Raw genomic sequence first — 11,783 nt, 5'->3', positions numbered from 1 at the left:
ACCAGGGGTGGGCTCTCTGGTGCTGAGGTTACCACAGTGCACTTTGTGCCTCGCTGCCCTCACACGTTCTGAGGGCTAAAACTCATGGACTCAAGTGTGTGAACTTAGAAAGTGCTTCACTGACAGAGCCATCCCCTAAGCCCACCCTCCTGTTTTCTTGAGAACATGTAGCTCACACTGTAGGACTGAAGAGAGGTCAACTCCCGGGAGTAATATCTACAGATCCTCCAGAAATCTTCTGTGAGATGTAAGAGCACTGACTTTCTTCCATGTCAATTAATCTGCCATGCAACCATTCACAGCAGCAAGGGTTTATAGGTTATTTCACAGTTCTAGTATACGCCAACATAATGTTATTTAGCTTGTTGTTCAAATTGTTTTATACTTGTCCATTAGGAGCTTCTGGGCTTCCCCAGGCCAGTTTCCACAGACATTTATAGGTGTCTGTTCACATGTATATGTGCTTGTGTGTGTGCTTGTGAGTGTGGGCAGAGGTGCTTAAGTGTGTGTGTGTGTGTGTGTGTGTGTGTGTGTGTGTGTGTGTGTGTGTGTAAATGTGAAGGTCATATAACAATTTCGAGGAGTTAGGTCTCTTCTCCTACCAGGTAGTTTTAGGATTTGAACTCAGATCTTCACCTTCAACTACTGTACCTTTAATCACTGAGCTATCTCAGCAGTCTTCCATATTATTTTTTGAAACAAGGTCTCTTATTAAACCTGAAGTTCACATAGGATTAGATGTATATGCTACCACTCTAATGGATCCGGGGGATCTGAATCCAGGCCTTTATTCTTACATAATGAGCACTCTCAACATTTGTCCATGAATTTGGCTGCCCATATTTATGTGTGTGTTGCTGTGGAATAACCCCTGTGCTTTGTACTTGCTGAAAACAATGCTCCATTACTGGTGTAAGGAACTAATGACAAAATGCCAGGTAAGAAGCAACATTTCTGCTCACAATTTTAAGAGACACAGTTCATCAGGGTGCGCTAGAAGAAGGGTAGCAACTTGAGGTAGTTGGTCACATCTACAATCAGGAAGCAGAGAGGTACAAATGGTTGTGCTCAGTTAGTTATCCCCAAAACACCTCATCTATGACCGTAGTCCACACTGCCCCAGGAAAGTTAGTCTACACTCATCAATTGATGTAGCATAAAACCTTCCACACAGGGCCTTGTTTGTATGGAAACTCTCAACCCAGTCAGGCTGGTCATCAAGATTAACCATCACACACTGCAAGCAGGGTGAGCTTGAATTTAAGACTTTCCTGTCTCCAGAAATGAGTAATACAACAACCAGCTGAGAATCTCATTGGTGCTGAAAATGTCTTCCTTAGCATAAGTTGGTTGGTCTGAACTTGAGACAGTCTACACACACAGTACTGCCTATGGCCTGTGGAGCAGTGTAGTTTACAGCCAGGCAGTCCACAGTAGCCTGTGGGGTTGTAGACAACTGAGAGCTCATGTAGAGGGGTGAATCCCTCACTCTATCACTCACTGCTCTCAACACATGGACTCTACTGTTCCAACCTCTTTGAAACATGGTTCCTGACAGAGCTGAGAGGGGACAAGGTGAGCAGGACAACAGGAATGAGCTACTGTGGTGTGAAGCAGAATTTGTTGTACAAAACCATCACCAGTCCCTGAGGATACCCGCATGGCCAAAGAGCTGGGGACTATCATGGCTGAGAGTCACTGAGACATAGATGGTGCCTCCATGTCCTCAACCTTCCAATCCAAAGGTCTCAGCTGCTTGGACGATTGGAGTAATGAGAGGTGAGGAGTGTGACCAGGAAGCAGAGGTAACAAGTGGAACAGGACCACAGGGCATTTGGCTCAGCACTCGGGCTGCTTACAAAGGTCAACTCTAACTCTTTTGGCAAACAAAAAACAACTTTTCTCCGGAAAATGAGAACATCAGGCTGTTTGTTCGTCAGAGTGGGAGGGGCTCCCATATTCCCTCCCCTATTCAAGTGGGAAGGGACTCCACAGATGCTAGATTCTTTGCCAAAAGGTATTTGGAGCTCCTGCAGCCTGGGTTGGGGTAGGCGTGGCTGGGCTCAGAGCTATAATGGTTTATATGGAAGAGGATCTGATCTGAGGAAAGCATTTAGCACTCTTCACCATGAAGGGGACACTTCTTCTGCTGGCCTTCCTAGTGATTGGAGAGCTGGGCTTCCAGACAAGTGAGAGTGGGACCTTCACTCACCCCATCTCAGCCCCATATAGATCTCTAAGTGGGGACTTGAGACAGACCTGGGGTCCTTGGGAGGCCACTGGCAAGGAGCTTCAAAAGACACTTGATGCTTTCTGCCCTGGGTTACAAAGTTGGGGTGGGTGGGATGAGGAGATAGAGGTGTGCTGGTGATGATACTGGTGATGAAGGGACCGTAGATGCTCAGTTGAAGCAGATGCAAGTGTGCAGCTTTTGTGAAGGTCAGATATCCAGGTTTTGCTATCCACTCATGTATCTTTTTCTGCTAGATACAACCATATATCTGGGAGCCTGCAGCCTTTGGGAGTGTGGGAGTATGGGCAAGATCAGTTAAGACATTTGTAGATGAGGCAAGATAACATGAGCCTCTGATTATGTGTGCCTGAACTCTCTCTGTCTCTCTGTTTCTCTCTCTCTCTCTCTCTCTCTCTCTCTCTCTCTCTCTCTCTCTCTCTCTCTCATTCATTTTTACATATACGGGTGCACTATAGTTGTGTTAAGACACACCAGAAAACTGCATCAGATCCCATTACAGATGGTGTGAGGCACAATGTGGTTGCTGGGAATTTAAGTCAGGACCTCTGAATCTTAACCACTGAGCCACTTTGGGGCAGGGGGCATGGGGTAATAAAGGAAGTAGGAGAAAAACCCTTGTCCCACCAGAGGTTCAGTGCTCTGGGCAGACGAGGGAAGACTGCCATATGATTTCCATGTAGCCCTGGGTGGGTGTCTGGCTGTGGGAAGCTACAGACTCAGCCCTCTGGAGTGGACAAGGGATAGCCTAAGGTCTCTGGGACTCACAGAGTTCAGAGATAACAGATTTTCAGTCTCAGGCATCCAGACACACCACTGGAGATCAGGGAAGAGCTGAGAACAGAATGGGGGACCTGGGAGCAGCTCAGTCATGCCCAAGGACAAAGGGAGAAGAGGGAAGGGGGGAGAGGAGATGCTAGGTGGTTCCCACGTGGGTGAGAGTCCTTGGTCCAATCCATGGCTGGAGCACAGGAAGGCCTTCTTGTGGACGTTAGGGGAAAGCCTATCCCATTGTTCAAGTAGGGTGGGCCTTGATGAGCAAAGACAGTCTATGGTTTTAGACAGAGAGAAAGAGAGAAAGTAGAAAGAGAGAAGCTGGCCATGGCCACATGGAGAGAAGGGGGAAGGGAGGGAGTGAAGGAGGGCTAGAGATGAGAGTAAGAAGGGTGAGAGCTTAAAGAAAAAGAGGAGGTCCCAAGCAGCCCCTTTTATAGTTGGCTGGGCTATCTTGCTGTTGTCAGGTAACTGTGGGGAGGAGCATACCTGGCAAGTAACTGTGGGGGTGAAGTCTAGACAGAATGCCAGAAGCTTGGGGCTTTATCTGCATGACTGATAGTCACAGAATTATGGAGTTGGAGGCTCTGTGGTGTCAGACACATGTCTCTGGGAATGTGGCTCACTGTTCCATCCCTTGTAGAATTTTCTACTGGGTCACCAGAGCAAGCCTCATTTAACAAAAGCAGGCTACCTTTCATGGTCCCACAAGCCATTTCTCCATCTCCTGGTCTATGGTCTTTTAAAGATGTTTATCTGTCTGTATTTGCAGCGGAAGCATGTGCTCCTTTCTTCGGTGTCTATTTGAGCACTGTCTCTGGAGACAGGACTTGGTTGCATCATGAACTTTCTTATTTCAAACCTACTGTTAATGAAACGGAGAGCTTTGAAAAAATCCAGGACTGCTATGAAGAGGCAGGACTAAAAGCTAAAAGTCAGGATGTCGAATTTATGGTAAAGTCCTCCCTACCTCCACACACCCATGCAACAAATATTGAAAGGCTGTGTACAGATGATCAATGCAACCTTTATTGTGTGTCAGGTGACCAGCAACCAAAAACTAAAACCCTTGCCCACCCTAGCACATGTATTGACATGTGTATGCCAGTTACACATCCAGCCTATTCCATGCACAATCCTGCAAATCACTCCCACATGCTGGAAAAATATAGGGTTCTCCCCCTTACTAGGAGCAGGGGAGTCCTCGGTCTGGCCTCTGAGCAGGTATGGTACACATAGGTCAACACTAAGATGCCTGAAACTTCTGTCTACTGGCCAGTGTCTTCTTTGGAACCTCCATTAAGTCTATTTCCTTACCTTGGTTGAATCCCTTATCTGCCGGCATCATCAGAGCTACAGATAAAAGATCCCTCTATGTGCCTGCAGCAGCTCACCATAGCTGTCTCCTGACATCTGTTTCAAACATAACTGGACTACAGAGATGTATATTTTGAACAGTGCAGCTCTCACTGTGTTTCCAAAGGTACTTTTAGTTGAGTTTCAGGTCCTGCAAAACCACAGTGCTATCCAAAAAGGAATTTCTTCTAACAAGGCCACACGGGGGACATATTTTTAACATGATCATACAGACAATGTGCCTGGAGAGATGTCCTCATGTATGGGAGGCATCACCAAACTCATATTCAGCTATCTTGTCCCTCTCTAGACCTAGCCCCTATCATGCCTTCTAGAACCTTCTCCCCTTCTTCCCTACCTGGCTGTTGTGGCTTTCCGGCTTCCTCCCTCCTGAAGGCTGTGGGTGGGCTCCAGTTCCATTAAGGCAGACTCTGTTACTGGAGACTGAATCATTTCAAGGATGTTCTTTCCTGTGGATAAAGAGCAGTCTCTTTGTGGGTGTTTGGGGAGCCCTGCTGAGGTCCTGCACCTTGCCTGCAGCCACCCCTGTCCCTGACTGTATTTTTGCTTTGCAGGCAAGCTTGCTCTTCAGCTCAGAATGCAAGTCATACTATACAGCAGACACCATGGCTAAAATTTTACGTGTGTTTACCAAGTCATGGAATTAGAAGTTACTGGGTTTCAGGCAACCCATCATTGCAACATATCTGATCCAAGTGCCATCTTGCCGACCTGTCCTCTTTCTCACCTGAAGTTGGATTCCTGACACCTGCACCCTCATCCTTCAGTTTCTTAGGCTGATTCTAATAAATGCCTACAGTTCTATTCTGTGCCCTGTGTCTAAGTGCTGAACAGGAATCTTGTTAGGTCCTCAGAGGATCTGAGAGACAGTGATAGAAATGACTTCTGAGGTCACTGAGATCAGGGTGACTGCCCCTGATTGATAGGGTGATCCTGGGAGAGCCATTGCAGATTTTTTTGTTGTTGATGCTGTGTAGACTAGGCTTCCCTGGAATTCACAGAGATCCATGTGTCTCCTCCTCCCAAGTGCTGGAATTACTGTAGCTGTGTGAGACTGTAGAGACTGGGATTGTCTTAGGGCAAATAACATGTAAGCAGCCCACAGGCTTCACCGGGTTGGCAGGACAGAAAGAAGGTGCACAGACACTAACCTCATGTGTTACCTCTGGGCTTTATCACAGGACTGTAGGCTTCTTGTTTCCAGTTATAACAGGGGAGTAATTCAGGGATAACATGGATGTGTTTCTCAGATTCTCTTGTCTACTAGTGACAGTCACCATCTGTCACAGCCTGATTGACTTAGCAGGTTCCAGGACATCCAGGTCTACATAGATATCCTCTTCAAAAACAAAACCAAAGGGATGGAGAGATGGCTCAGCAGTTAAGAGATGGCTGCACTTCCAGAGGTTCTGAGTTCAATTTCCAGCAACCACATGGTGGCTCATAACTATCCGTGATACCCTCTTTTGGTGTGTCTAAAGACAGTGACAGTGTACTCATATTCATGAAGTAAACAAATAAATAAATGAACCTTTAAAGGAAATGTAAAACTTAACAAGAAACAAAACACTTCAGTGGGAAAGAGATAGGAGTGGATGCCCAATGAAAGGAAAAAGAGGGAAAGGCTGAGAAGAAAGTTCAATGGGTAGAGTGCTCCTGTGCATTATTTGGGACCTGAGTTCAACTCCCAGAAACCATGTAATGCCAGCTTTGCTAGCACATGTCTATAGTCCTAGTGCTCTTGTTGAGAGATGGAAGGAGATAGGTGAATTCCAATAAGTTTGTAGCCATTGCCAGATGGCTCGGCAATCCCCATTGTTAGAGTGTCAGAGACCTGTCTTAAATGATGACTGAGGATTGTCCTCTGATTTCCATGCACACACTGGTATGTGCATATCCACTCTCCTTCATACACTCAAACTCACAATAGCAACCACAAAGCTAAAAGAGAGAGGACTGGCAAGCAGTGTGAATTAAAATGATGAACTCCGTTAGTTATAATGGACATACAGCAAAACAGCACAACTCTTATTCCATATAATAGTGGCAAAAATTGAGAAGACTCATTGAACAGAGGAAGTGCTGGTGAGCAGGCTGAGGGACTGAAAGTCATACGAACAGGACATATTGGTCAGTGTGTAAGACTGACAAGCATGGAGCCATTGCTCTGTTCGTCTGTTTCCTGATGTGACATTACAACACCTAAGGCTTCCTAAAGAAGGCTGGCTGGTCCTTAGTCCAAATGGCCTCCCCAGGGACAAAGCTCTCACAGGCAAACAAATAACTCCTGAGCAAACAGACCATCTCCACCTCTTCCTAAGCCAGTATTTTTCCAAAATACCATCTCAGGACCAGCCATGGTCCTGAATCTGAAACCATTTGGAATTATTCAAATCAGTAAATCCTAGAAATGTCTGCTGTGCCTATGGAATCCCCAAACCAAGGATGAGGCCTCCTCCTCATGTTTTACTTTCTCCTGATCACCACTGGTCTCTCTCATAAAGCACTGTGTGGCATGACATTTGTGCCTTCTCTTGGGACATGGAAATACTATGTTCATTCTTCGTTGACCTTCCTGTGCCATCCTGTCTAGAAGGTAAATTCTCACATGTAGAAATCAGACATGCAGGCCTTTGATGCCTGGATATTGACAAACAGAAGTCAGGAGCAGGTGAATGCTCAGAGCAGCTTTATTTGCAATGGTCGCATTGCAAATGAGGGAGTGGTGGAAAGGAATGAGCCAGAGACATTTGATTAGTACAAGCTAATAAGTTATTTACCTGCTGGTGGAGTCAGTCAATTCAAGTGACATTAGATTCTATTAAATGCAAGTTTATTGGGAAGCTGCTCTCAGGTAAGCTCACTGTCCCCAAGGACTGAAGCCAGGGAAGTCACCATGGAGAGGGAGCAAGAAAGAAAGAGAGAAAGGGCTCCTGTGTTTTGCAGAGAGAGACAGAGAGAGACAGAGAGAGAGAAGAGGGGGAGGTGGAGGAGGAGGAGAAGAAAGAGAAGGAGAAGGAGGAGGAGACCAAAATGCCTAGGTTATTTAGGAAAGAGCTTCTGTGGAAGTGTAGCACAGCTGGAAAGTTTAGGGTTGTGGGCAGGACATGCCAGGAAGGTATGCTGGGGAAACCTGGAGGACAGGACTAATTTGATATGTAAAATATGCACCTCAGTCCCTTGTCCAAGAGTCAGAATCCAAAGAAAAGCCAAAAGTCAGAGATGGAAGGGCAAGACAACAAAACTTACCTAATGGGAGGTAAAGAAACAGGTTGAGTCATGGCCCCTGACCTTGGAAAACACATACTAGTGGGCTGCAAGGAGTCTCCTGGTACCAATCACAACCGAGCCCTGACATGGAGTCATCCCTTCCTCTTCTCTTGCAGGATCTAGTTCCCCAGTGTCACAGCTGCCCTGTCAGTCACCCATGCTTGTTCCTTCAGCTCCAGCTGAACAAGTAGGTGATTCCTGGAAAGTACAAGACCTACTCACAAAACAATGTAGCAACACAGGATGACCTTTCCCCACACCAATAGTGCATAGGACAAAAAATTAGAAATGACAAAGGAGCTTAAAAGGTTTGGGGTGCAGTTCAATAATAGAATGCTTGCCTATGACATTCTGAAGAGAAAGAGAGAGATGGATAGCTTAGTGGTTTCTGAAACCAAGCATGAGAAGAATGTCAGTGGGAGGGGGTTGGCAGCATGTGGCAGAAGGTCGATTCCAGGCTGTGTTCCTGCCAGGATGAAGCTTTGCCTGGTAGGATCTCTGGCTTGTGGGAAGACTCCTATTCTTCATCATTTCTTGTCAAGCTTCTGAGTCCTAGATTGAGAGGCTACACGATGATAAAGGCAGGTGCTCAGGCAGCCTGCTATTCACAGAACTTATGGTGGAAAACAAAGAAGAAAGTAGGATCTATGGATGACCCTGAGAAGCAGAGTAGCTCCTGAAAAAAGGGAAAGGACTCAGTCCAGGAGACAGGAGAAGCAAAGTGGGTTGCTGTGGCAAAGTCCTCCAGCGTCACACCATGGTACTGTCTCTATATTTCATCCTTAATTCTCCAGAAGTGCACAGCCACATGCTGAAATGTATCATTGCCCAACCAGAGGGAAAAAACCCAGCAGTGTCTTTCACCAGGCTCTCCATCCTAGTCTATCCAAAATGTCCCAAAGCAGGTACCACCCCTGCCATGTCCTGGCTTATTTCACTGGACAATATGAAGCTAGTGAGATACTGCCCTGCTCTTTCTTCTATTGGTCATCCTGTTGACCACATCCAGGAAGGCACATGAACAGATAAATGCCATCTTAAGCTCTGGGCCTGGCCTGAAAGTCCCTTTCCCACTCCCTGCCTTACATTCACTCCCAATCTGCTTCCCCTGTTCTCACACAGATCCTGGCTTGCTTTTTTCTCTTGGTCCTGGGAATACCAGTTTACACCCCTACAAGAACATCACTCATAGACCAACTCTCTCCTGTTTTTTCTCTTCCCATACCATAGCAATTCGTGCCTCACAGCAAAGGCATCCTGAGTTCTTAGGACATGTAGCCATGGAGGCCATCCTGTTCTGGCTCACTGTACTTGGAGAAGCTTTGCCTTATTCCTAGCTTCACTCTCAGCCATCTATATGCACCTGTAGCAGGTACCTATGTCTTTCCCTCTCTGTTGCACAGGCTATCTGTTAATACCACAGCCATCACAGCCTGTAGGCATAATGCTTTTTGCACTCTATAAAGCTTGCCCTTGTGTTATTCAAGTGCTGATTTCTCTGCTCCCTTATCTGGTTGTAATCCAGACCTGGCATTGTAATGCTTATTCTAATTATCTTCTGTTTCAGTGTTGTATAAACATTGTCCCCCATTTATTCTTTGATTTGTTAATAAAAATTAATACAACAATGGATGGACAGAAGAGAAAACAGGGATGCGCTTCCACTAAACAGGGGAGGGGAGGAGAGAAGAAAAAGAGAGAATTCATCCACCAGGAGAGTGTCCTAAGAAGACACCATGGGGAAACACCTGGAGCAGAGACAGCCAGATCAATAGTAAAATGTAAGCATCTTGGGGGTTGTCATTGGGAGGTAGACAGGTTAGCATAAAGGATTAGATCAGATCAATGGCTGCCCACTTTTTCTGCTATAATGCTTGATTAAATAAATAGAATAGTCTCTTTGTCATTTACTTGGAAGCTGGCTGAGAGAAACAAGGAACAGCTACTTTTAAAATTGCACTAACAAAAGCCCAGCTTCATTGGTCCCACAGTCTTCAGTAATTCTCTTATTTACCCATCAACCAACTCAAGTGCAGATCTCCATGTCCCACACAGGGTCACCACAACAGTCTGGGAATATTAGCAGGTATAGGGTCCCGCCTCTCAGTCACCTGCCTCACAATTAGTCATCTGCCTCACTGTCACCATAACCTGCCTCACAGTCACCTGCCTCACAGTTAGTCATCTGCCTCACAGTCACTGTCACCTGCCTCACTGTCACCCTAACCTGCCTCACAGTTAGTCACCTGCCTCACTGTCACTGACCCTTTCCATTGTTCTGATTTCATACCCATCCCATGGCCAGTGTCTCTTGAAAGCCTTGGTCAGCTTCCAAACTCAGTTCTAACCCATGAACATGACTTAACTTCATCGGTCTTTGTGTTAGCCATCTCAACTGTCCTTAATCACCTGAATGGCCATTTACTACCAACCTTATCTGTATCTGCCGTAATATCTTTGTAACTTCTAGAATGTGCTGTTTCAGATCACTAGCTTCCCTTAATCCTGATGCTAAGGAGGTTACATTTGCCCCCTGATGCTGCAGTCCATGCATCTTCTCTTCCATGTACTTTGGCAAAGCCATCGACTCACAACTCTCCTCTGGTTTGTAGGTATAAAATACTAGAGATATGGCTCAGTAGTTAAGGGGTTGGCTACTCTTCCAGGGGGCTCAGTTCAATTCCTAGCACCCATGTCAAAGCTCACAATCATATAAACTCCAGTCTCTGGGGACTGAAAACATTTTCTGGTCCCCAGGGACCACTGAACATGTGCAAAGACATATATACATAGGAACAAAACATGTCCATCCATTTAAAAATCTCATAAATATAATAATTATAATAAAATGTAACAATAAAGGTCATAAAACTCCTTCCACAGTGGAGCCCTCCCTTGCACTCAACTCCAAGTCCTTTTTCCCTCTGAGCAAACTCTAGGGACATTTTCTAATCTTGTCTAGGAAGGAGTGTCCTCAGCTCATCATGGTGGCACCAGCACCCTCAGAATCAAACTCCCTCTGCTCAACTGTTCAGTTTTCCATCTCTCCTCAAGTAAATCTTCAGGCCTCTCCACACTCAGGTCTCCCTGCAGAGAAAACTACTTCATCCCTCCTGGCACTTTGTGACAGAAACAGAAGCCCCCTCCAGGAAGGTTCCCTGACCATGATTTCCAGGCAGAGCTGAAAAAAAGTGAGTGGTGTACAGAGACTGTGCATTACCATTTTCTTCATGACTTACCTAACTCATGTTCATCAATGCTTGTTGTATGGTGCGAAGGGCCCTGAGGTATATGCTATATATGCATGCATCTCAAACCTGAGTTCCTCCTCCTTCTTTAGAGTGTCAGGATCATGATCATGTACATGATACATGGCTTGAAAACATACACAATTTAAAAGACTGAATGCAGGGGCTGGAAGGATTGCTCAGTGGTTAATAGCACTGGCTATTCTTCCCAGGAACCTGGGTTTGATTCTGAGAACACACTTGCTTACACATAACCTGCTACTCCACTTCTAGGGGATCTGACACCAATGTGAGGCAATGACACATACACATGGGGGAGGCTCAAATACACACAAAATAACTTAAAAATCAGCCTACACCAAGGCATTAGCACATTTCTCCACAGATGTACATTAACAAGATATCTGACATCTCCTACTACTGTTGACTTTTTCAGAAGATTGTGAAATTTCCTAAAATGAAGATCCTGTCAGCATGATTTGGAAGCAAAAAAAAATTGGTCCCATAAACCCATTAACACACCACCCCATAAAAAATACACAGCTAGAAGCCACCATGCTGATACTCAGCCCTGCCCTGGGCACCTGTTCCAGTGGGGGTCTCTTCTTTGAAACATCAAAATGATCATCCGTCATGACCAAGTAGGCTTCATCCCAGGGATGCAGGGATAGTTTAATATAAGAAAATCCATCAATGCAATCCACTACATAAACAAACTCAAAGGCAAAAACCACATGATCGTCTCGTTAGATGCTGAGAAAGCATTTGACAAAATCCAACATCCCTTCATGATAAACATCTTGGAAAGATTGGGAATTCAAGGCCCCTACCTAAACATAATAAAAGCAATCTACAGCAAACCA

At 45.6% G+C, this 11,783-nt stretch overlaps 1 protein-coding gene across 1 annotated transcript; it reads left to right on the top strand.

The window, feature by feature from the left end:
- Positions 1–2,128: 2,128 nt before the first annotated feature.
- On the top strand, positions 2,129–5,049 carry LOC110331769 (secretoglobin family 2B member 2-like). Its single transcript, XM_021212640.1, has 3 exons — positions 2,129–2,189; positions 3,798–3,979; positions 4,957–5,049. The coding sequence occupies exons 1-3, from the start codon at positions 2,129–2,131 to the stop codon at positions 5,047–5,049; spliced, it is 336 nt and encodes a 111-aa protein (XP_021068299.1).
- Positions 5,050–11,783: the final 6,734 nt, after the last annotated feature.

This window comes from Mus pahari, chromosome 1 (genome assembly GCF_900095145.1).
Source record: "Mus pahari chromosome 1, PAHARI_EIJ_v1.1, whole genome shotgun sequence".
Lineage (NCBI taxonomy): Eukaryota > Metazoa > Chordata > Mammalia > Rodentia > Muridae > Mus > Mus pahari.
Note: the sequence above shows the minus strand (reverse complement) of the source record. Positions and strands in the feature narration are given on the sequence as shown.